Source organism: Mastigoproctus giganteus, chromosome 13, assembly GCF_048544385.1.
Source record: "Mastigoproctus giganteus isolate SK-2022 chromosome 13, ASM4854438v1, whole genome shotgun sequence".
Lineage (NCBI taxonomy): Eukaryota > Metazoa > Arthropoda > Arachnida > Uropygi > Thelyphonidae > Mastigoproctus > Mastigoproctus giganteus.
In genome coordinates this window covers 120,267,321-120,294,079 of record NC_143587.1, presented here as the reverse complement: position 1 = coordinate 120,294,079, position 26,759 = coordinate 120,267,321, and the positions used below count along the sequence as shown (strand labels likewise).

At 36.6% G+C, this 26,759-nt stretch overlaps 1 protein-coding gene across 3 annotated transcripts in view; it reads right to left on the bottom strand.

Annotated features, from left to right (window-relative positions):
- Hyccin (PI4KA lipid kinase complex subunit hyccin) overlaps window positions 1-26,759 on the bottom strand; it is a 419,644-nt gene that overhangs the window by 125,124 nt on the left and 267,761 nt on the right. For all 3 annotated transcript variants that reach the window (XM_090388084.1, XM_090388086.1, XM_090388085.1), the window contains exon 6: window positions 23,809-23,889. In XM_090388084.1, the coding sequence (XP_090244210.1) occupies window positions 23,809-23,889 (81 nt within the window). The remainder of the gene's footprint in view (window positions 1-23,808; window positions 23,890-26,759) is intronic.

Genomic DNA, 26,759 nt, shown 5'->3' with positions numbered 1-26,759 from the left:
CACTTTCAGCATGACATTTGAGCTTGTTTCTTTTTGCACAAATGTTGAATTCATGGCTGAATTTCTGACAGTCTCAGTTCTTTCTTGACAGACAGCAGATGATTTCTTTCTTTGCTTTTAATATTTGTCAGAAAAGACAAAGCTTGTTCACAGCAATAGGAAGTTGAAACTATAGTAAGATGATCACTGCTTTTGCCGAGATTACAGGATATTTTTTTCTTATTGAAATCCAAAGCCCATCAGGTGACACTTAGTTGAATTTTACCTCCGATCTCTGAAGTTCAATATCACTGTAGTTCCAATTAATGTTTTTCTTCTTGCAAGCAAGGAATATTTAAATAATTTCCACTTGAAAGGAGTTTTTTTTTTTTTTTTTTCAAACTAGTTTATTTTTAACACAGAAAGTTTGTCTGTGGAAATGAGAATGTTTTCTTTTGGGCCTTGCATGCTGGTGTTCAAGATGTTTAAGTGTTGATATCTAATAAGTAGGCTGATTTCAGGAGCCATTCTGTATCTTCAAGAAAGTCAGAAAAGCTAGCTTTAATTACATCTTTGAAGAAGATGCAGTACTTCACACCTTGCAGCTCAAACACCTTTGTTAAAACTTTCCCACTTGAATGCCATCTAACCGTGATGTTTAGAAAGAGTCACATGGACTTTTGGCATAATTTCTTATAGTTTTGTAAACATGCATGACTTAAAAGGGCACTGCTTTATAAAACTGACCATGTCCACAGCTACATCAAGGCTTTGTTTAAAATCCGCCCCAATAGTTTTTTAAACAAGCAACTTCCCAGTGGAAGAAGCAGTGAGTCATTATGACATTGCTACATTTTAGGAAATACATAGGGCTATTCAGAACTTATTGACCGAGCCTTATTTTATTTTATGTATAGATATTTTACTTATTTTTAATCATTTTTATTTTATATTTGTATGGATACATTTAATTTTTATAGTTAAATATTAAAACTAGTTAATTCTGCCTAGTTAGTGTCAAGAATTCATTATTACTCTAAAGAGTACTCCAAATAAACATCTTAATAATGCTTAATCAGTTCATTGTATTGCCACTGGGTGGGAAAAGGAGAACTTTACACAAATACTATATTCACTGTTTGAGTAACAGTATAAAGATTTACCTGAGAATCAAACAACACTAGTGAGCAAATTATGCTAAAGTCTAGTTGTCACTATTGAAGGACCAAGGCAATTCAACAACAGGTTAAGTAATTAAACACACACACACACACACACACACACACACTACTTATTGATCTAAAATATATAAGCTAGTTAGCACTATAAATATGATGGTTCTTGAACTATTTATAAATGCAATAGTAGTTAATTTGATCACATGTGTAAATTAGCAGTATTTCATATCATTGTTCTTTATTTAAATTAGACACTCGTACAAATTCATAAAACAATTTTTCATTATGCCAAAAAGGAACACTTGTTTGTATTTCTAATTAAATGAAAAATTAAATTTTGCAAAGCATTACAGAAAGAAGTGAAATTAATTTAGGCAGCAAAATATAAGCATGAACTCCAGTACATTGCCACAACTCAGGTCTGAGATTTATTACGAATATAACTGGGTTCGTTTTTGCACATTTGTATTCAGTATTGTTGTCATTTTACATTGGTCCCGACTGTGATTTTGGTGATGCTGACAGAGCATCTTTCTCTGTTTAGCTGTATGAAAGCTCTCTTAAGCTCGCTAACCATTTGCAAAATAAATTTCCTTTGAGAAATTAAGTTTGCAATTTTCAGGGAAAAAAAAACAAAACCAAGCATTCACTGAGCTATATTAAAAAGACTACAGAAGCCTTTTAAGTCTTCTAGAATTTTCTTTGACATATTTTCTTGTTCACCTGTTCAACTACATCCACACCATTTTTTGTTAAATAATAAAACTTTATAATCAGGGTTCCTCCCCACTCCCTCATATGTATAAGATACCTGAAGTATAATTTCTTTTTTTTTTTCTTTTTTTTATTAATAAACAATCAATATATTTAACAATTTTACAAGAATCAAGATCATTCCTTTTGCTTTTAAAATGGTTCGCTGGAATAACAGAAAATAAGCTTTTCTACATCAGTAATTTAAATACTAAATCAATTGCCAGCAGCGCTGCTAGATCAAATATCTTGGCTCTACTTCTGTTAGGTCCAGCAGAGTGACATCTTGAACTTGTATGCTTAAAGTATTTGGAGCTGATCTGCTCTTACAGAGATTGATGCATGCTCAACACCTCACACATAATCCCCAATTAAATACTGCAAAAGTTGTAATTAAGTTGAACAACATGGTATGGAGGCATTAGCGTTAATCAAATATAAAGGAGTGTATCCAAACATGAATGCCAGACCCACACCCAAGAATTTAAGCATTTAGCACAAAATTGAGTTTATCAATGAAACTTGACACAAGTTGATCATCAACACCATGTGACAACTCTAGACTCCCTGCTTCCTCCCACGTGCACTATTACGTGATAATTGACAATGACTTGCTTCAAGAAGACCAGTGCACTTTGTACAATTCTGCTTTAAAACTTACTTTTTTTTTTTGCTAAAAATGGCAGTTTTAAAACCGACAGACTGCAATGAAATATACTTCAGGGAATTGGTACTTTGATTTTCTGGCTCTTAAGGTTTGTTTATTCTTCTTAATTTCAACTTTTCTTATGGAAATTTAAATAAGCAGATTCAATGATGCAAGTTATTTTATAAAAAAAAAAGTTTCCAGCTTATTTGTGATTATCGTTTGAATAACTATAAGTCTCTAAGGCTATAATCCTCTCTAGATCATTTACAGGAGATATCTCAGTGAATATGTATCATTTTCAGATAAATGATCCAGTTGTAGCATAAAACAGAATAATAAAAGGAAATTTTAAACTTTGAACCGTTTACTTTTCCTAACTACTGATTCTGGAAATTTTATATGTACGTGTGTACAAATAAATATGATGTAATAAAATCATTTTAAAAAGGACACTTTGAGCAAACATGATATGGTCACATTGACTGCAGCCAATTTAACTCTCTGTATATTCCATATTTTTTAAAAACAAGTAAAAAACTGTGTAGAGGGCTGCAGTTTAGAAAAATAAGTTGTGAATTTGCAGAAAATAACATATTAAAAAAAGTTACAATAATAAAAACATTCAGCAACTGAATTAACCCACTGCCATACTTCTAATGTTAAATAAATATCAAATTTGAAATAACAGGAAAAAAATAATGCACAGATTGAAAAATAATAAATAAATACACACACACACACACACACACACACACACACACACACACACACACACACACACACACACACACACACACACACACAGTAAACCCTCACTAATCCAGAGTAATTGGGGGAGAGGTCATCCAGATTAAGCGATAATCTGGATTAGTGAAGCAAAATATAGCCCTAATTTAAGAAAATTTAATGATATAGATAGTGTTGATGAAAAAAAATAAAAATAAATAATTAAATATATATATCACTGTGGAGCCTTCACTTAAAAACTATAAAAAAATGGTACATTTATTATTATTATTTATGGTGCAAGGAAGCCTGAGGCTTATACTGCACCAGCCAAAAAAAAAAAAAAAAAAAAAAAATTCTGAATGAGAGAGAGAGAGAGAGAGAGAGAGAAAATTAGAAGGGAATCACAAAAAAGGATGATATCCAGCTCAGGATCCTGGATGTGCCAAGCCCATACTCACCAGATGTGAGCACCTGGGATAATTATCCATCTATCAATGGATAAATGTATTATCTTTAGTCTTTTAATACATTTATCAGGTGGTACTGGAGTCACACGCTAACACTACTTGATCATTGCTGTGAACACTGCTTAATACAGCTTCTTTCAGCAACACTTCTTTTGACTTTTTTTAATGTTTGTCTATTTGATACACTGCTTTTATCACTCTCCACACAAAAATTTAAAGGAAATGTCTCTATAGGTTCTTTGTTTTAATATCTGATACAGCCTGTTGGTCAATACCAAATTCTTAAGCAATTTTTTTTTTTTTTTTTCCTCCCCAGGAACACCATTTAAGTTGTTCACTTTGAGTTTGTTAATGATACTTAGTGTTTTCTTTTTATTTCACTTTAATTTATTAGAACCCCATAATTACATAAAGTATGTTAACTTATGTACATAGATATAAAGTGCACTTCTTTATATGTATAAAGAAGTACAAAAATGAAGCGATATAAGCAATGACATCTATCCGACTCAGAGTCAACGACGATACTAAACACAAGACAATGCAAAGTACGATATCTCTCTCTCTCTCTCTCTCTCTCTCTCTCCTTCCCTCCACAGAGAATCAGAATGCAGTGAGAGTTACTCATCTGCCTTCCTAAATTCCATGAGTTTTTCAAAGTACTCAACTGTGAACAGAATTTTTCATATTTCGATCCGAATTAACTGTAACCAGATTAGTGAGGATTTACTGTTTATATATATATATATATATAATATTAAGGATAATATAAAGAACCATTGGAATAAGTAAATCAATCCAATAATAATACCATCAGGGATCTAAGAAAACGCAAAAAAAAAAAAAAAAAAAAAATTATCGCTTTTTACCAACAATCTAGATGACTTCAACTGGGGCCAACCACCCAGAATGAAGGCAAAAAACGACAAGAAGTTCTGTTTCTGTGATGATCAATATATGCTAAGTATTTATATTATCCTTAATATAGACATTATGGGTGTATTGCATGATTGCTTGCAACTGCATTGACTCAAATATTATTTAGATATTAGTTACAGTTATTGTCGTTTTAACTTTCTTTCTTTACTTTTTTCTCAATAATTATAAATATATATATCATATGCATCACTAGAGTTGATGGTGTCAGTGCAAAAAAAAAAAAAAAAAAAAAATGTGTTCACTGAAAACTGTTCTTTAAAATTCTGGCTGAATTCTTGTTTTAACCATAAAAATTGCACCCCCAAATTTGGCACCCAGGGCACATGCCCCGCTTGCTTCACCCTAGTTAACCTAACCTAACAATATGACCACCTACCTAATATGATGTTGGTCCTCCATGTGCAGCCAAAACAGCTCATACCCAGCAAGGCACGGATGCTACAAGATTTCTAAATGTGTCTTGTGGTATCTGGTACCAACATGTAACTAGCAGATCCTTTAACTCCTGTAAGGTCAGTGGTTGAGACGCAGCAGAATGGAGTTGCTGTTCCATCACAAACCACAGATGCTCGATGGGATTGATGTCTGGGGAATTTGGAGGCCAGGGCAGTACCCGGAAGTCTTCCTCATGTTCTGCAAACCAGTCTCGAACAATCCGGGCAGTGCGGCATGGCGCATTATCCTGCTGAAAGACTGCACGCTACCGGAGGAGAAGACCATTGCCATGAAAGGGTGTACCTGGTCAGTAATGATGTTTAGGTAGGTGGTAGATGTCAGATTGCCCGGCAGATGGATGACTGGACTCGGGATATCTCAGAGAAGAACATCACCCAAAGCATGACACTGCCGCCACTGGTTTGTTTTCATCCCATGGTGCATCCAAGCACCATCACTTCCCCACATGTACCCAGATGGTGCAATAGGAAACGCGATTCATCGGATCAGACTACCTTCTGCCAATCACTCAAGGTCAGTTTTGATGTTTATATGTACATTGTAGGCACTGTTGCCAGTGAACCATTGTTAGCATTGGCCCTCAGAGTGGCCTGCGGCTACGCAGCCCCATTTTCAGCAGGGTTCAATGTACTGTGTGTTGTGACACATTACTCCAGTCACCAGCATTCCAATTATTGGCAAGTTGCGCCACAGTTGCCCTTCTGTTGCCATGTACCATTCGGGAGAGCCTACGCTCGTCTCTAGCATTGATGAGCTGTGGTCGTCCAACACCTCGCCGGCAGTTCGTGAGTTTCCCCTCCTCGAACCACTTTGGGTAGGTACTAACCACAGCTGACTGAGCAGCCCACCAACTGTGCAATTTCGGATATATATATATAATCTTTATTGTACACAAACGTGGTATATACAATAGACCCTTCACAGCAGCAATGCCAGGGGTTTTACATTGGATGGTGGACAATAATAGCCTTGGGGAGACGGGGCCCACATCGAAGTTCGGGCTCATCCCCCAGAGCCAACAATAAAATAGAATCAGTGTCAGATTATTTACAGGATATGCTCCGACCCAGTGGTCTGGCCATTATAATTTGGCCTTTGTCAAACTAGCTTAACTGCACTGCCTTTCCCATCTGAAGAACAAGAGTAACACTGATTAATGGAGTTCAGTATCAGGTGTTTTTTATACCATGTCCCGACCCACACACGTGCTGTAGTTCAGTTGCAGCTGCTCCGATTTGCATAATGACTTGCTGGCCAATGTTTTGGCTCATCAGTGTGTGTGTGTGTGTGTGTGTGTGTGTGTGTGTGTGTGTGTGTGTGTGTGTGTGTGTGTGCGCATACACACACACACACACACACACACACATATAACCAATATGAAGTATAAAATTAACATTAGCAGAGGCATATGATGCAAGAAAGCAAGCTTATGCAGCATCAGTCAGAAAAAGAAAAAAAAAAAAACTTCCACTTCACCCCTTCGTTCGTTCAAAATACTTGTCCAGCTGAGCCTTAAATTTATTTAAGCTATCAACTTCCACAACAAGGGATGGAAGTCTGTTCCACCAACCAGCTATACGCTGGCTAAAGACAAATTTCCGTACATCTATCCTACATCTGTCTTTCCTCAATTTGAATTTATGCCCTCTCAGGTTATTATTCTGAGCAAGAGGCAGAATCCCATCAGTATTGAGCATGCTCAAACCATTCAAGGCTTTATACACACCTCTATAAGATCACCTCGCCAGTGCCTAGTCTCCAGACACTGTAATTTGCAAAACTTAAGCCTTTCTTCGTAGGAGCAACCCTTTGTTCCAGTCACTAACCTTGTTGCCCTTCTCTGTACTCATTCCAGCAGCTTTACAAGTTTCTTGAAATGAGGCCTCCAGACCTGTATACAGTACTCAAGGTGTGGCCTGACCATTGCCTTATACAAGGGAAAAATCACCTCCTTATCCCTGCTAGAAAAATTTCTGTATATCATTGATAAGACACCATGGGCTACTCTTGCAGTCCATCTGCACTGCTCAGAGAACTTCATATCTGCCTGCACAATTACCCCCACGTCCTTTTCATTTTCTACCACTGTCAGTGTAGTACCACAGAGTTGATACGTTGCTGTTTCCCATATGCAGTACTTTACATTTGTCAATGTTAAACTTCATTTGCCACCTCTCAAGCCCATCTGCTCAACCTTTCCAGATCTTGATGCAGCAGCATAGCGTCAGTAGTGTCCTTAACAATCCTGCAAACTTTTGTATAGTCTGCAAACTTGGACATTAAGCTTGATATGCAATCATCAATATTATTTATAAATACAGAAAACAATAATGGACCCAACGCTGAACCCTGAGGGACTCCACTAATAACATTAGTCCACGATGAGCAGTCTCCATTTGCCACTCTGTCTTCTCCCCCTTAACCACCCTTTTATCCATAGCAGCAATTTGCCTCCAATGCCTCACTGCTCCAATTTGTGCAGCAGTTTTCCATGTGCAACAGTATCAAAAGCCTTTCTAAGATCCAAGTATATAGTATCAAAGTTATTCCCTGCATCCAGTTCTTTTGTGACTGCATCATAGTATCCAATTAAATTGGTCAGGCAAGACTTCCCCTTAACAAAACCATGCTGTGTCCAAGCTATAACTGAAGTCTTGTTCAGATGATCCTTAACCAGTGCCTCCATTAATTTTCCTGGAACAGAAGTTAAACTCACAGATCTATAATTACTTGTCAGCCTTTGATCCTCCTTTGTGAATTGGGGTCACATTTGCACATCTCCAGTCTATGGGTACCTCACCCAAGTCCAAGGAAGCTCTCATAATTATGGCTAAGGGTTTGCTTACTTTCTTTGCTGCCTCCTTTAATATAACTGGATAGATCCCATCCACCCGAGGTGCCTTTCTTGTGTTTATCTTCAACAATTTCTCCTCCACTTTACTCTCAGTTATTACAAGATTATCTAGCTTACTGCCAGAGTTGAATACACCTCTGGCATTCCCCTCGCTGAATACGACCTCATGTGTGAATGTCGATGCAAAATGTACATTGTTTGTTAGCTACCTGAGCAGGATCGTCAACTGTTGAACCATCGATATCAAGTGGACCAAACATATGGTCCACTGGCATATGTTTTAAAAATTAAAACATATGCCAGTAGTATGGCAAAACTGTTGAGTGAAAATTTAAACATAATGGTTAAATTAACATATAGATGTTACTGGCATATGTTTTAATTTTATACTTAATATTGGTTATGCATTGGGCATCATGTGGAGGATTGTGTACTTTGCTGCCTCTAATAATAGCTTTAATTTATTTTCTTATTTTATTTTTTTTATTTTCCTAACTAGTCATTATACACCCCCCCCCCCCTTCAGGAATGAGTTCCTCATACGTAGACAAAAATATTTTATATCAACATAGTTCCGGAAATGCTTGTTTCCCGAGTTAACCGGAATGTCTTATCTCCCACAGGTGATTTCCTTCATCACAAGGTACTGACAGAGTCTGGTGGTTTTCCATTCTAACCATGTACTCAAACCAGGAGTAAGCAGATATGCACTTTATGTACAGTTTGGTGGACAGCAAAGCTCTGGAGGCTCATCGTTTGTACCACGAGAGGTTCTCAGAACGAAGATGTCCAGACAGGAAAACGTTTGAAGGTATCCATTGCCACCTTTGTGAACATGGGACCTTTACACCTTGTGCTGCCAACAGAGGACGACCAAGATCTGCAACTCCTGAAGTAGAGGAGGAGATTTTGGATGCTGTGCATGCCACTCCTGGAATCAACACATGCATGTTTGTTTTCCTGTCTGCACATCTTAGTTCTGGGAACCTTTTGTGGTAAATGATGAGCCTCCAAAGCACTGCCGTCTGCCAAACCATACATAAAGTGCATATCCGCTTGCTCCTGATTTGAGTACATGGTCTTAATGGAAAACCACCAGATTCTGTCATTACCTTGTGATGAAGGAAATCACCTGCGGGAGATAAGACATTCCGGTGAATAACTCGGGAACCAAGAATATCCGGAACTATGTTGATATAAAATATTTTTATTGTCAACCATATGAGGAACTTATTCCTGAAGTTATGCCGTGTATTTTTCAGACACCCTGAACACACACACAACTTGGTTATAATGAGCATCAAGGGACCGACAAAATTTCCTTGTTATAACCATTACTCATATCAGTGATGAGTTAAATCTACCTCCTATTTTTTTGAATTCTCAATAAACTGATAAAAAGATATTCAAAAAACAAAGAAATATTAGAGAGAAAAAAAAAGAAAGAAAAGTAGATACCTACATATTATTTGTATTAATATGCTTGTATAAACTACAATACATTTAATATTAAACCCTTTATTTGTCTGTAATTTTAAAACCATACACATAATACTAAACACACAATTTATTTCTCTAATTAAAAACAATACTAATTAATAATAAACACTATTTCAATTAGTCTATTTTATGAACCTTAAAATTGATGTTTCCTTTAAAGATTTCACTTTTATATTTCTCAAGTTTCCCCTTAAAACATCGAACACATTACAAGCCTCATTTGCCTCAGGTCCTTCAAAAAAATTGACTAATGTGTCCATTGCACCTTGAGCATGGGTGATTGCTGGCACCGATTTTGGTTCACTTTCACTTGTTAGCATATCATTGTCTTTACTGAGAACAGCATCTACAATATCACTCTATAGGAAGACTACTAGTTAACAAGTTATCATCGACTCGTACAAATTCATCGATGGTATCTGTATCAAAACCTACAACATTGTTACGTAGCAACCATTTGGATAATGGCAAGTTGTTTTCTTCGTTTCCATCATCTTCGTCTACAACTGAAATTTAATTTCGATATCTTGAAGAAATTCGATATGGTTGTGAAAGTAATGTTGTTCCACATATCATTAAATAAATTTATAGCACCCAATATTGATATACTCATTAAGTTTCTATATTATTTTTTTTTTAGCATTAGTAGAGGCATTTGATGCAAGAAATGCCAGCTTATGCAGCATCAGCCAAAAAAAAAAAAAAACCCACTTCCACTTCACCCCTCTGTTCGTTCAAAATACCTGTCCAGCTGAGCCTTAAACTTATTTAGGCTATCAACCTCCACCACAAGGGATGGAAGTCTGTTCCACCAACCAACCACCCTCTGGCTAAAGGCAAATTTCCGCACGTCTATCCTACATCTGTCTTTCCTCAATTTGAATTTATGCCCTCTCAGGTGATTTTTCTGAGCTAGAGGAAGAATCCCATCAGCATTGAGCATGCTTAAACCATTCAAGGCTTTATACACCTCTATCAGATCACCTCGCTGGTGCCTAGTCTCCAGACACTAATTTGCAAAACTTAAGCCTTCCTTCGTAAGAGCACCCCTTTGTTCCATTCACTAATCTTGTTGCCCTTCTCTGTACTCGTTCCAGCAGCTCTACATCCTTCTTGAAATGAGGCCTCCAGACCTGTATACAGTACTCTAGGTGTGGCCTGACCATCGCCTTATACAATGGAATAATCACCTCCTTATCCCTGCTGGAAAAATTCCTGTATATCATTGACAATACTCCATGAGCTACTCTTGCAGCCCGTCTGCACTGCTCAGAGAACTTCATATCTGCCTGCACAATCACCCCCAAGTCCCTTTCATTCTCTACCACTGTCAGCATAGTAGCACAGAGTTGATACGTTGCTCTGGGGTTGCTGTTTCCCATATGTAGTACTTTACATTTGTCAATGTTAAACTTCATTTGCCACCTCTCAGCCCATCTGCTCAACCTTTCCAGATCCTGTTGCAGCAGCATAGTGTCAGTAGTGTCCTTGACAACCCTGCCAACCTTTGTATCGTCTGCAAACTTGGACATTAAGCCCGATATACCATCATCAATATCATTTATAAATACAGAAAACAATAATGGACCCAACACTGAGCCCTGAGGGACTCCACTAATAACATCAGTCCATGATGAGCAGTGTCCATTGATTACCACTCTCTGTCTTCTCCCCCTCAACCACCCCTTTATCCATAGCAGCAATTTGCCTCCAATGTCACACTGCTCCAATTTGTGTAGCAGTCTTCCATGTGCAACAGTATCAAAAGCCTTTCTAAGATCCGAGTATATAATATCAAAGTTATTCCCTGCATCCAGTTCTTTTGTGACTGCATCATAGTATCCAATCAAGTTGGTCAGGCAAGACTTCCCCTTAACAAAACCATGCTGTGTCTGAGCTATAACTGAAGTCTTGTCTAAATGATCCTGCAGTGCGTCTTTAACCAGTGCCTCCATTAATTTTCCTGGAACAGAAGTTAAGCTCACAGGTCTATAATTACTTGTGTCAGCCTTTGATCCTCCTTTGTGAATTGGGGTCACATTTGCACATTTCCAGTCTATGGGTACCTCCCCTGAGTCCAAGGAAGCTCTCATAATTATGGCTAAGGGTTTGCTTACTTCCTTTGCTGCCTCCTTTAATATAACTGGATAGATCCCATCCACCCCAGGTGCCTTTCTTGTGTTTATCTTCAACAGTTTCTCCTCCACTTTACTCCCAGTTATTTCAAGATTCTGTAGCTTACTGCTAGAGTTGAATACACCTCTGGCATTCCCCTCGCTGAATAACTCCTCATGTGTGAATGTCGATGCAAAATATTCATTTAGTTTGTTAGCTACCTGAGCAGGATCATCAACACTTGACCCATCAATATCAAGTGGACCAATCTGATTCATCCCCTTCCTTCTAGAGTTTACATAAGTAAAGAACTCTTTGCTGTTTTTCTTTGCATCCCTTGCCAGGGATTTCTCGTAATCTGCCTTCACCTGCCTAACCTCCTTTGTAACTTGGTTGCATATCAACTTGTATCTATCATAGGCTTCTGTGTCATGTGTTAATTTGTATGTATCCCATGCATTTTTCTTCTGTGCCATATGCCTCATCAGTTCATCTGACATCCATTTTGGCCTAAACCTTGAACAATATTTCTTAGTTGGTATGTAAAGCCTAGTAGCTTCCAAGATAAGTTCTTTGAATGCTTCCCATTTTGAATTTGCTGTTGGTAACATCATCAGTTGGTCCCACTGCATAGAATTTAAATACTGTCTCAGTCCATCGTAGTCGCCTTTACGGAAGCAATAACCCTTCCCTTTACCCCTAATGGTAGTTACCTCTTTGAGTAAATCCCACTTCAGCACACTGTGATCACTGCCACCTAGTGGTTCATTTATTTGCAGATTCTTAATGCATGAAGAATCACTGCTGATAATCAAATCAAGAGTATTACTCCCTCTAGTTGCCTCCCGAACATGCTGATGTAGAAAACAATCATCCAATAAATCCACAAAAGTCCTGCTAGTGTGTGAGTAACCAGCCCCCAAATTCCAGTCAATATCTGGGAAATTAAAATCTCCCATTATAAGACACTCTGATTTACTGGCCCACTCTATTTCCTTGTACAGTTCCTTATTATACTCATCAGAGTCATTAGGCCTATAGCACACTCCTACTCTCAATTTTGATCTCCCAATGTTTATGTCACACCAAACTGACTCCACACTGCACTGTCCAGCGATGTCGACTGGCTTCACTTCCTTGGTTTTTACGTGTTTCTTAACTAATGGCATAACCCCTCCTCCCTTCCTATCCTGTCTATCCTTTCTGTAGACGTTGTACTCCCCAAATTGCAGTTCTGCATCCCTTATATCTGTGTGACACCACGTCTCTGATATCCCAACAATATCTGCCTTCGATGTTTTTAGCAATACCTCAAATTCATCAAATTTATTTACTAAACTCCTAGCATTGGTGTACACGCAAGTATACCTGCACCTGTTTCTATTCTTAGCTACCCTAACACAACCCATGTGTTTACTTGTACCGCAATGGCTCCCAGCAGTCTCTGAAATATCATGCATCTGCTCATTCTAATAGAAGCAGTGCAAGAATCTCTTTCACCTCTGCCAGTGGCTACTGTCAATCTATTGGTCTTTGTCTCCCCCCAAGCTAGCAGTTTTCCGACCCACCTAACACTGCCTCGATAGCATCAGCAAATATTCTTGCACCCTTTCTATTTAAGTGTATCCCATCCCTGTAGAAGCAATCTCTCCTGTTAACAAGTACAGTCCAGGCTGAAAAAAATTCTACCCCTTGAGCCTTGCACAATCTTTCCAGGGCCGAATTGATCGACAAGGCTCTCATCCTTGTCGGTATGCAGCAAACTCTAAAATAGCTGAAAATGGTATTATTTTAGATGTATCTCATATTGTGAATGTCTTCAAGAGTTGCCACGATATTGCACCACTTCGATTAAGCAACGCTTCGCCAATGGAGACGACTATTGTTACTTATTCTCTGTGGATACTAACATGATGCTGTTGCACAAATTTGTATGTTGTTAAACTTTCACACAGCCTGAGGCTTAAGCCATAAGTGTTTTAGTCTGATTCACTTCATACACCAATAGGCATCTCTCATATTGGAGTTATACTTCATAACTGAATTACCATCATTGCATCACCAGGGTACTTACCCACCCACCTGGTATACACTGAAAATAAGTACCAATAGTATTCTCCATTGGTGAAGCATTACTTATTTGAGGTAGTGCAATATCATGGCAACTCGTGAAGGTATTCACAATATGAGATACACCTAAAATGATGCAGTTTTCAGCTATTTTAGAGTTTTCAGCTATTTTACACAAAATTGTATGTTGTTAAACTTTCACACAGCCTGAGGATTAAGCCCTAAAACCATTTTAGTTTCTGTTCTCTTCGACTAATCAAATGTAGAACTAGAAATCTTTTATAAAATCCTTTCAAACTCTTCATTACACCTATGTCTATTGGCTGTAAAATTTATGTCGCATTGAGAAGCAAAAACACTAGCTTAATGTTGGACAAATTTTAAATCTGGAGGGGTGCAGGACAGTTATCAACTAATAATAAAATATTTTTATTCTTTTTGAATAGTTCCTTATTGCAACCATTTATGTATTGCTGAAAAATATCTAAAGTCATCCAAGCTTTCTTGTTCCTAATGTAATCCACAGGAAGTTTCCTTACGTTTTTGAAACAGAGGTTTTAACGATTTTCCAATAAAGTTTTTTTTTTTTTTTTTTAATCAGTCCCTGTCATATTTGTGCATAAGAACACCATCAAGTGAGTCTGATTTTTTTCGACCAACACATTTTCCCTCTTTAAATTTAAATGTATTGTCAGATAACAAATTATAAAAGAGTCCTGTTTTGTCGGCATGGTAGATGTCTTCATCATCAAAATCTTTCCTGATTTCTGCCCAAACACAGTCAATCAATTCATTTAGTAATAGTAATGGCCACATGGTGCAAGAAAGCCTATGGCTTATACTGCACCAGCCAAAAAAAAAAAAAAAAAAATCTGAACAAAACAATGATAAAAACAAAAACAAAAAATGAATAAATAATAATAATTAATAAAAAAAAAAAAAAAATTAAACCTATCATCCTATACGCTTCCCTTACCCGAAAGTACTATCCAGATGACCTTTGAATTTCCCCAAACTGTTGGCCTCTACCACCCATGAAGGCAACTTATTCCAGTAATTTATAACTCGCTGGCTAAAATAAAACTTCCTGCAGTCCAATCTAAACATTTCTCCCCCGTAACTTGAATTTATGTCCCCTAGTTCTAGCATCATTTATAATCTTGAAAATTTCGTCCTCATTCATTTTACTGATGCCTCTCAGAACCTTAAACACCTCAATCAACTCTCCTCTAAGGTGTCTAGTTTCCAAACTCTGCAACCCATATATTCTAAGTCTTTCTTCATAGGGACACCCTTTTGCCGATCTCACCAGGCAAGTTACCCGTCTTTGCACCCTTTCAAGAAGCTCTGTCTTTCTTTAGGTGCGGTCTCCATACTTGAACACAGTATTCCAAGTGTGGTCTAACATAAGCCTTATATAATGGGATTATCACGTTCCTATCTCTACTTGCAAAAGTTCGATAGATCATCAATAGGACACCATGGGCCTTCCTTGCAACCTGTTTACAATGCTCAGAGAATTTCGTGTCTGACGGTATCGTAACACCCAAGTCCCTTTCCTCCAGTACTGGGTATAGTTGAACTCCACCAAGTGAATAAGTTATTTTGGGATTACTGTTTCCCAGGTGTAATACCTTACACTTTGTTGGATTAAAGCATAGCTGGCATTTTTCTGAACATTCCTGAAGTCTATCTAGGTCTCTCTGAAGAAGCTCAGCTTGACAGTGATCATTAACTACTCTACCAATTTTAACATCTGCAAATTTAGACATCATGCCCTCTATCCCTTCATCAATGTCGTTTATGAAAATTAAAAACAACAGTGGTCCTAATACTGATCCTTGGGGAACCCCACTTCTTACATCAACCCAATCTGAGGAATAGCCATTTATCACAACCCTCTGCCTCCTGCCTTGAAGCCATCCTTCTATCCATCTAAGGATTTTCTAGTGATTCCAACCTTTTCCAGCTTATAAAGCAACCGCTCATGTGAGACTGAGTCAAAAGCTTTGCTGAAATCTAAATAAACAATGTCGAAATTATTCCCTAAATCCAGCTTGTGAGTAACCCTTTCAAAATAGTGAACCAGATTTGTGAAACATGATTTTCCCTTTACAAAACCATGCTGAGTATCCTTGAGAATTTCAATTCGATCCAAATGATCCTGAATTCCACCCTTAATCATTGCCTCCATGATTTTCCCTACTACTGAAATCAGACTGACAGGTTCATAATTTCCAACTTCACTTTTAGAGCCACCCTTATGTATGGGAGATACATTTGCACTTTTCCAATCCAAGGGAATCTCCCCAGATCTAGTGATGCTCGCATAATTAGCCTCAATGGTTCAATGCACTCGCTTGCCGCCTCCTTAAGATTATAGGGTATATTCCATCAACTCCAGGAGCCTTACTGGTCTGTAGGCTCGAAAGTTTTTTCATTAAATAATCTTGCGAAATTTCAATATCATTAATTACATATTTTTTAACTTCGCTCCCACAATTTCCCATTGCCACAAAAGGTTTTTCATTTGTAAATATCGATGCAAAATAACTGTTGAGTTCATCTGCAACGGCAGCTGGTGTATTTAATACTATCCCCTTTCCCTTACGTAAAAGGTCCGATCTGGTTTGTCCTGCTCTTCTTGGCATTTATATATGTGAAGAATTCTTTATCCCCCCTCTTTGCTAGTGATTTCTCATAAACTGCCTTTGCCTGTCGAACCTTTTCTGTGGCTCTATTACACATCACCTTGTAGCTGTTATAGGCTTCAGTACTTTTTATTGCTCTGTAACCTTTCCATGCCACCTTTTTCTGCTCAAATAATGTGGCAACTTCACTATTCATTCAACTTGGAACTCTCCTCGTGGAGTATTTTTTAAATGGTATATATGCATTCAAGGCATCTGTGATTAATGTTTTAAAAGCGTACCACAATCAAATGTATTCATTTTCTGCACGATATCTACCCAGTTAATAGAGGCCATTTAGTACCTTAAGGCATCTTAAGGTACTACATGGCCTTTTACATTTCCTTTTCTGAAATTAAAACCCATTCCTTCGCCTTTTACATCTGCTACCTCTCTTGTCGTCATCCACCGTAGAACTCCATGATCACTTCCTGCTACTGGTTCCTCTACTGTCAGCCCTGTTATGTCATCTGATTCTGTGTTATGATGAGGTCTAGGATATTCTTTTCTCTAGTACTTTTCCTGACATGTTGATACAAATAACAGTCATCTAGTTGATTTAAAAATTTTGTTCCCCATGTTGAGTTTGCTTCCCATTTACTCCAATCAATTAGAGGCAAATTGAAGTCACCCATAATAAGGCATTGACGCTTACTTGCCCATTCCATTTGCATGTAGAGGCTTTTGTCATAATCTTCACAATCACCTGGTCTGTAGATTACTCCTACTCGCATTATACCTTTGTTTCCAACTATCTCACACCATACAGACTCTATACTAGCATGTGAAATGTCTGAATCCGGGAAAGCTATCGTCGCACTCAGGTTGCTTCTGATAAGAAGCATTACCCCACCACCCCTTCTATCTACCCTATCCTTCCTAAATACATTATACAAGCCGTACTTAAACTCATCATCCCCAATTTCCGGGTGACACCACGTCTCTGTAAGCCCTATTATGTCCGCGTTACTTGTTTTAACCAGCAGTTTGAATTCGCTCATTTTATTGACGACACTTCTAACGTTACTGTATAAACAATTAAGATTTACTGTTCTTGTATATTTAACAACCCTAACACAACCCTTAAAGTTTTTTATGCTCTCTTCCCTGATATTAGCTACCCGCTCATGTGAAACGTTTCTGCCCCCAGAACATCTAGATAATATGTCCAGTTGGGGTAACAGATAAGAACTCTTAAGGTATGTGCAAGAGTTACTTTGACCAATATTATCAGATAAACACATGTCAATATTACCCACATCCCCCCCCCAACTAGCAGTTTCCCTGAACCTTTAAGGTATCCTCAATAATACTGGCAAAAACTTTTGCACCACCTTTGTTTAAGTGTATCCCGTCTCTACAAAACAAATTCCTTCTACCTACAAGTGTAGGCCATGCTGATAGAAATTTCCCCCCTAAAGCCTTGCAGATTTCTCCAAGTCTTGAGTTAATCCCTAAGGCTCTTAACATATAATCCCTCCTATCTTGTCTGGGCAGCATTGCAGACACAGACATTGTGGCCTAGCTCGTGGCAATTCCTCAGCATGGTCCTGTATTTTTCAACAAATCGTCAGATCATGTACGTTTAATATCATTAGTCCCCACATGAATAATAATATTCTCTTTACCCCCTTTAAAATCTGACAATCTGTTGGTGACATCATCAATAGTTGTTCCTGGCAGACATACCCTGGTTCTACTCCACCTATCCTTATTACAAAAAATATTCCCCGTTTCCATGACAATGGAGTCTCCTAATAAAACAATGTCCTTTTTAACCAGAGTAGTTTGCACTTGGTTTTTCTGTTTTGAGGCTCGAATCGGGTGTGCATCACTTGGTAGATTGCTGGAATCTTGAGTCCCTGACGAGCACCCAGATGCATTATTCTCGAGGGCAAGCACCCATTTTTTCAGCGACTCAAAATGTTCCATCAGTGCACCAAACTGTAATTTAAGATTGGCGCACTCCTCAACATCGATCACAAAGAAAAGAATCCCCAGGTGAGGTAGGATCAGTCACCAGGTCAACCTTGGAAAACATTCCACAGGATCCACAATCATTACTCACCCATAAATCGCCATCGGCTATTTCCGTGTGAGTCACGATACCCTGTGACGTGTTTAAGGCAGATCTCGTAACTACCATTATAAAATTAAATAAATATCAATGAAAGGTAACTTTAAAGAATTATATCTATAATATTATTAAAATCAAACTGTAACAGGAAAACCTATAACAAAATAATCCAACAATATCTAAATAAATCAAATATTTAAAAGCACTATCCAAAAGTAAACCACTTAACTGAGGAGCCCTGACTAAGCGCATCCGCTCACCTCAAATGACAACACTGAACTGGAATTTGCCATTATTGGATCTGCAGATCCAGATTCTCCACTAATTTTTGCATAAATGATTTTATGTCAGTTTTTAAATCGATCCAGCCAACCATTGTGCATACAAAATTGTTGAGCCAAAATTGTTTAGTGAATTTTTTCTCTTGAGCTTTCAAGATCAGATAGTTTATCGAAAATCCAGCACTTCTTTGTGTAGTGAACAACTGTAGCAATGCTTCGTCGACATTTGTAACCTCACACTTTTGAAATTTTTTTTTTTTTTTTTTTTCAGTTATGGTTTTTTCCAGTGCTGATATGTAAACATGTTTATTCTTCCACAATGTCAATACTGTTGAAGAGGACAAAAACTTTTTACACACTTCAACATTTTTCGCACCAGGTTCTAACTCATGAATAATTTTGTGGATCGAGAGACACTTCCTTTTGTTAGTAAACATATTTCCGAAGGAAGAGTTTGTTTCTAACTAATTTTACTTTAAAATGACTGTACAGTGATCTGCATACAAAGTTCTTAGAAGTCCCGTTTCCAATATTCTTCTTCAATGCTGCCGAATGGCGTTTGCGACTTCGTTTTGATATTGTTCTCTGTCTAGCGCTGCGTGTAGAATTTGTGCTGTTGTCATGTGAAGCCAGGTGTTGATGTTATCTAGCCATGCCATTTTCGGTCTGCCTGGGCATTTCCTGCCTTCGATCTTTCCCTCCAGGATGAGTGGTAGTAGGTGATATTTTTGTTGGTTCCTAGCGATGTGACCTAGGTATTTGCATTTCCTGCTGATGATGGTTTTGAGCAGGTCCCGTTCCGTGTGCATGTCCTGCAGGACCTGTGTATTGGTTATCTTGGCTGTCCACGGAATTTTCAGCATTCTTCGAATATTCTTAGAAATCCCAAAATAAATTTATGGTTCAGTGAATACAAGAAAATCTGTAATTAGAGTAAGCAACAAGCGGAACACCAATGCACTATTGTACAGCCCTCATCCCCAAAAGGGCAAGGTTATAAACTGGCCGCTAATCCAATGCTGGTGGTCATAAAAGCTAAGTTGCCCGTTTCATTTTTGTGTATTCCAAGAATTGGGCATTTGACTACTGAGCAATTAAGAATATTTTCATGGTTACCAAAATTTGTATGGTATATCTGTGTAGTACACTCATTATAACAGTAAGCGACTGTATGGGAATACACGTAAATTAAAATCATTATGGCTTTTTGCTCGTTACAGCTGTGATCTTGTTATTTCCATGCTCGTTATAACCTAGTTTGACTGTGTATATATATATATATATATATATATATATATATATATATATATAAAATGTGAGATAAAAGTTAGGCAAAAGTGATAAAAATAAATAAATATGGCTATGTAGCTATCATTAGAGGCAGCAAATGCACATCCTCCACATGATGCCTAATTATATCTGATAATTAAAATAAATATGATATTTAAAATAAAAACATCAGCCAGTAGTACGGCAATAATGCAGAGCGAAACGAAACGTAAAATAATAAAAAATAAACAAACAGGGAAGGGAAGGTAGCGGTAGTAGGACAAAAGGTAGTCGATAATTCCCTATATAATTTAGTCAATTATGTCATTAAACCCAATTAATAAAACATGATATAAATTTAAAATAATGCCAATTATACATAATTTAGCGGAACCCCCTTGAAAGGTACCATTTCCAAAAGACGTGAAATATCACCAAAAAAGGGTTAAAGAAACTACCAAAAAACTAAAATATCAAAATAATAGACTGACCATCATGCCCCATATCGACAGAGGACCACGAGGCCAATAATGGTCATGGAATCGCTGCATTTCCTCGTGGTCCTCTGTCGATATGGGGCATGATGGTCAGTCTATTATTTTGATATTTTAGTTTTTTGGTAGTTTCTTTAACCCTTTTTTGGTGATATTTCACGTCTTTTGGAAATGGTACCTTTCGAGGGGGTTCCGCTAAATTATGTATAATTGGCATTATTTTAAATTTATATCATGTTTTATTAATTGGGTTTAATGACATAATTGACTAAATTATATAGGGAATTATCGACTACCTTTTGTCCTACTACCGCTACTTTCCCTTCCCTGTTTGTTTATTTTTTATTATTTTACGTTTCGTTTCGCTCTGCATTATTGCCGTACTACTGGCTGATGTTTTTATTTTAAATATCATATTTATTTTAATTATCAGATATATATATATATATATATATATATATATATATATATACACACACACACACACAAGGAGGTAACAAAAAGTTAGTACCCTGACCTAGATAATAGTAGGAAGATGCTGTTTTTAATATAAGTTGTCTACATATTCAATAACTAATGTGAAATTTCATTCCCATAGGTAATTGTACACCAGAGGTGGTGCCTGGAATCTGAGGAAGGACGCTACGATTGACAAAGTGTAGCATTGAGCAGTGATCAAGTTCCTGCATTTGCAGGGCAACGGAGGTCAGGAAATTGAAGAAATTAAAGCTGTATATGGGCAAAATTGTCAATTCTATGACACTAAAAAAAAAGTGGAAATGGGAGTTCCAGTACAGTCATACAAGTGTCCTTGTCAAGCCAAGAGAAGGAAGGGAACATCCACAGACAGTGAGATGGTTACAAAGGTTGAGCAGCTGGTGCTGAGTGACAGATGTGTGACAATTCATTTCATCGCAAATGCAGTAGGAATTAGTTATAGGTCTATGCACAGCATTTTACATGACCGCTGCACATGTCTAAAGTCTCTGCACAATGGGTTCCCAGATTGCTTACGTAATGTTGAAAGCAATGTTCTCGCCAACTGTTGGATTTGTGTAATGCGGGTTTTGAGAACTTTTGAGTGGTTGGTGACAAATGACGAATGCTGGATGTACCAGTATGATCTGGAAACTAAAGACATATCAAAGCAGAGTCTAGGTGGTAGATGACTTTCATCAACTGGTGAAATACCACCACTTTGCTTATTGGAGGCTTCAGTGGTGATTTTTTGGTTTGGTAGTTGTTGGCACATCGGCTTCTGTGGCCATAGTGCACCTCCCAAGGTTTTTGCAGTACTTTGATCCAAGCCCGAGGCGGGAATCGAACCCGCGACCTTTGGGTTGCCAGGCAGGCACTTTACCCACCTGGCTAGCCCGGTCGGCGCTTCAGTGGTGAAACCAATGTTTAGTCTCTAGAGCAAAGTTTCTGGCAACCACCTCCCACCATACTTCTCCTTCACCCCATGCATGGTACTAAGTACTATAGGTTTTCATACCTTTCGTGTTTGGGGTTTTCATAAAAAAAAAAAAAGAGGAAACGCACCTCTTCAATGAAGTGGAATCATGGTTTCAGGCAAAAATGGCAGACTTCTATGATCAAGGTATAAATAACTGATCCAAAAATTTGGGAAAAATGTGTACTATACATGGAAAAGATTAAAGTTTCTGTGAAGTTACCTTTCTAGGGCTATTATTTCTACGTAAGAGTACAAGCTTTTTGATAGCCCCTCATATATAGGCATATGATGCAAGAAAGCAAGCTTATACAGCATCAGCAAAAAAAAAAAAAAGAAAGACCTCAATTTCATCTATTCATTTCCCCCAATAGTTTGTTCAGTTCTTCTTTCAAATTATTTAAGTTATCTACTTCCACAACAACAACAACATCATATGGAAGTTTGTTCCAGCAATCCACTACCCGCTGCCTATAGGCAAATTTCCGCACATTTATTCTACTGTCTTTTCTCAATTTGAATTTATGCCCCTCGGGGAGTAATCTTAGCAAGAGGAAGAATCCCATCAGCACTGTGCATGCTCAAACCATTCAAGGCCTTATACACCTCAATCAGATCACTTTGCTGGTACCTGGTCTCCAGACACTGCAAAACTTAAGCCTTTCTTGGTAAGAGCAACCCTTTGTTCCCCTCACCAATCTCACTGCCCTTCTCTGTACATGTTCCAGTAGCTCTACATACTTCCTAAAATGAGGCCTCCAGACCTGTATGCAGTACTCTAGGTGTAGCCTGACCACTGCCTTATACTAAGGGATAATCACCTCTATCCTTACTAACAAAATTTCTGTATATCATTAAGACCTCATGAGCTGCACTTCCAGCCTGTCTGCACTGCTCTAAAATTTCATATCTGACTGCACAATTACCCACAGGTCTTTTTCATTCTGCACTACCCCAAGTATAGTACATTACTCGAAGGTTACTGTTACCCATATGCAGTAATTTACATTTGTCAATGTTAAACATCAGTTGTCCATCTGCCCAACTTTTCTTGATCATGTTGTAGTGTACAATCATTACTGTCATTAACAACCCTGGCAACCTTCATATCATCTGCAAACTTGGACATTAAGCCTGATATACCTTCATCAATATCATTGATAAACATAGAAAACAACAACGGGTCCAACACCAAACCCTGGGAGACTCCACTAATAATATTAGTCCACGAAGAGCAATGTTCAATGATTACCGTTCTGGCTTCTCCCACTCAACCATCCCTCCATACATAGCAGCAACTTGCCCTTAATGCCACACTGCTCTAATCTGTACAGCTGTCTTCCATTTGCAACAGTATAAAAAGCTTTCTTGAAATCCAAGTATATGATATCAAAATATTTTTTTGCATCTAGTTCCTTTGTAATCACATCATAGTATCCAATGATATTGGTCAGACAAGACTTCCTTTTAACAAACTCCTGCTGTGTCTGTACTGTATCTGCAGTCTTGTCTAGATGACCCTGCAATGCTTCATTAACCAATGACTCCATTAGTTTTCTGGGAAAAATAATGGAGTCACTGGTTAATAAATAATCATGTAGAACGAACACACACACACACACACACACACACACACACACACACACACACACACACACACACACACACACACTATCAACATGAACTTTCCTGTTAATAGAACCTTTTAATACAGCAAGTTATATGGCTCTCGTATATAACACTTAGAAGCAAGTCCGTAAAATTAAATTTTATTATTAAGTTAATAGTTCTGAAATGGAGAATCCAGATAATTTGATTGTATTTCACACTAATTTAAAGAAAGCAAAACACTCACCTCGTGATAGATGGAAGGTTTTGTTATGGATGGGATACAAAAAGTGTGATTTATAGGCTTCCCAGATGAATCAATTACTTCCTAAAATAGGAATAAAATATGTGAATACATGTTTCAATGCATATCGTTAAACTACTCTAAATTACTCTAATGAAATGTCATTTCCACTATGGATGGAAGCTATATTTATTGAAGAAATAAAATGCATTATAAGAATTATATTCTATAGTATGAACCAGAGCTGTAATGCTCAATACATTCTATGTTGATATCAGTATTTGTAAAATACTAAGAGAAGTTTACCTCAATACAGTACGTAGAACACTTCCCTATGATACGCTCCGGAAATTAAAACGAAAAAATCAAAAATCTTACATCAGAGTAACAAATAATTAAAAAATCAATTTAACACAACTAAAAGCCAATTTAATGTAATTAAAAATAAGAGAATTAAATTTAATTCTCTTATTTTTAATTAAGAGAATTAAATTTAATTCTCTTATTTTTAATTACATTAAATTGGTTTTTAGTTGTGTTAAATTGATTTTTTAATTATTTGTTACTCTGATGTAAGATTTTTGATTTTTTCGTTTTAATTTCCGGAGAGTATCATACGGAAGTGTTCTATGTACTATATCGAAGTAAACTTATTATTTTACAAGAATCATATTCTATATAAGGCTAAAAAAAAGTAAACTTTAATATATGTTCACTTTGATATAAAAATTCCAAAGTAATTAAAATAAGTTATCCCAATCAGCCCTCCCTAATTGCCGAGAGAATCTGTTAGTAGTGTATAAATTTTTAAATCACCTATATATCATGGAATTTTTAACATTCACAATCATAAATATGACCCTTTCAGAGCAGTACAGTAGTTCAAAGGCTTATGAATGATCTAGACAAATTATAAACTGGTATTTTTAGTGAAATTAATTTTATTTTTACAAATAAAAATAAATAAATAATAAATAAAACATGTTTATCTGGGGATTAAACATTAAATGAACTAGGAAAAATAGACTATTTTGTTAATAGTAAAGACCTGAGATTGCAATTGTTGGCTATAATTTCTTAATACCAATTGGATTTTTCAGAGAAAAATCTTCTAAGAGTCATTCTTATAAACAGTATATTTCTGCAACCACTTTTTGCAAAGTTGTAAATTTTCATGGACAATGTGCACCAAAGAGCTCTGTAGTCAATTTGCATACAGGTGTAGTTACTAAGTATGCCCATTAAGAACTTACACTGCACTGATGAAATGGCCAAATATCATTAAAAATATGTTCAATATCCACATCAACATTCATAGCACACTGCACTTGTTACTACTTCTCTATAAATCTCAAGATCCAAACACTTGAGCTGATAGATTGCTGTCTTACTGTGAATGCATACCAATGCAAGATCACTGCAAAACAACATCCTACCAGCCAAGTAAGAATGTGATTGTTTATATTAATCATCTATCAATTGTTTACTCTTTGATAAAATTAAATCAAAGCATTACATCAGTGGAAAAGAATGTTTTAAAAATTCTAAGTTTGTTCAGAGATACCATCCAATGATTGCTCATCTTGTAATATCAAATGTTAACTTCTAATTAGTCGCAGTGTCAAGTAAAAAAAAAAAGTACAACTTATTAGACTTCATGGTAGCGTCATGCTCCTAAAAATGCATATATCAAAGATGACCATTCAATATTTTTTATTATTATTTTTATTTTTTTAAACTAGTCAAACTACAGGGACTCATTTTAACGTTACTTTTTTTCTTTCGGAAAAACGTTTGAGTGCTTTCAATTCAATATATATAAGTAATATAATATAATACAATCCAGATCGGATTAATGCCATCTATATTAGATTGTAAATTACATCCGTCGTAATATATTTTTTTATAGCTTTAGTAAAATAGGTACGTGCTATTTAATCGGATATTATGTTAGTTATGTCGGTAGAGGCCGAAAATATAAAACCGAATTTATTTAAATATACGAACATATGTAATTTAACATGCTGACCAAAATATTCCTGTAGATCTAATCACCCAATAACTCTATAATAGCCAATACCGGCCTCCGTGGCCAAACCTAGTAAAAAAAAAAGTAAAGAATACTAATTAGTAATACAATGTAATTATAATATTATACCAATTGTTAATTATAGGTATTAGGATACATTGAAAGGGACTTTATCGAGGGCTAACCCTCTCAATATAACAGAGCTATCTATTTCAGATAGCTCTGTTAATTATGAGTGGGATATATTGAGAGGGTTAGCCCTCGATAAAGTCCCTTTCAATGTATCCTAATACCTATAATTAACAATTGGTATAATATTATAATTACATTGTATTACTGATTAGTATTCTTTACTAGGTTTGGCCACGGAAGCCTGTATTGGCTATTATAGAGTTACTTGGGTGATTCAATCTACAGGTATATTTTGGTCAGCATGTTAAATTACATATGTTCGTATATTTAAACAGATTCGGTTTTATATTTTCGGCCTCTACCAACATGACTAACATAATATCCAATTAAATAGCACGTACCTATTTTACTAAAGCTATAAAAAAAAAAATATATATATATATATATAGTAGCAATATACAACTGCTAAAAAGGAAAATAACAAAAGTTATCATATGTCTAATGCTCCAGAACATGCAGCGCAGCAGTAAAGGAAGCAAAACGATATAAATAATGTGTGGTTTGTAAAATAGATAAAGTGTCTGTGAAAATAGAAATGAAAAGTACACACAGTGCCTGAACTAAGAGAAGTTTAAGGGAAAGTCAAAAGTGGAAGTGAAGTAGTAGTTAAACAGGTGAAAGAATTTGAAAAACCTAGTACAAAAATGAACTGGGACTGAGGAAGCAAAAAAATAAAAATAAAATAAAATAAATAAATAACAAAGAAATAAATAAGTAAATAACACTATATTCA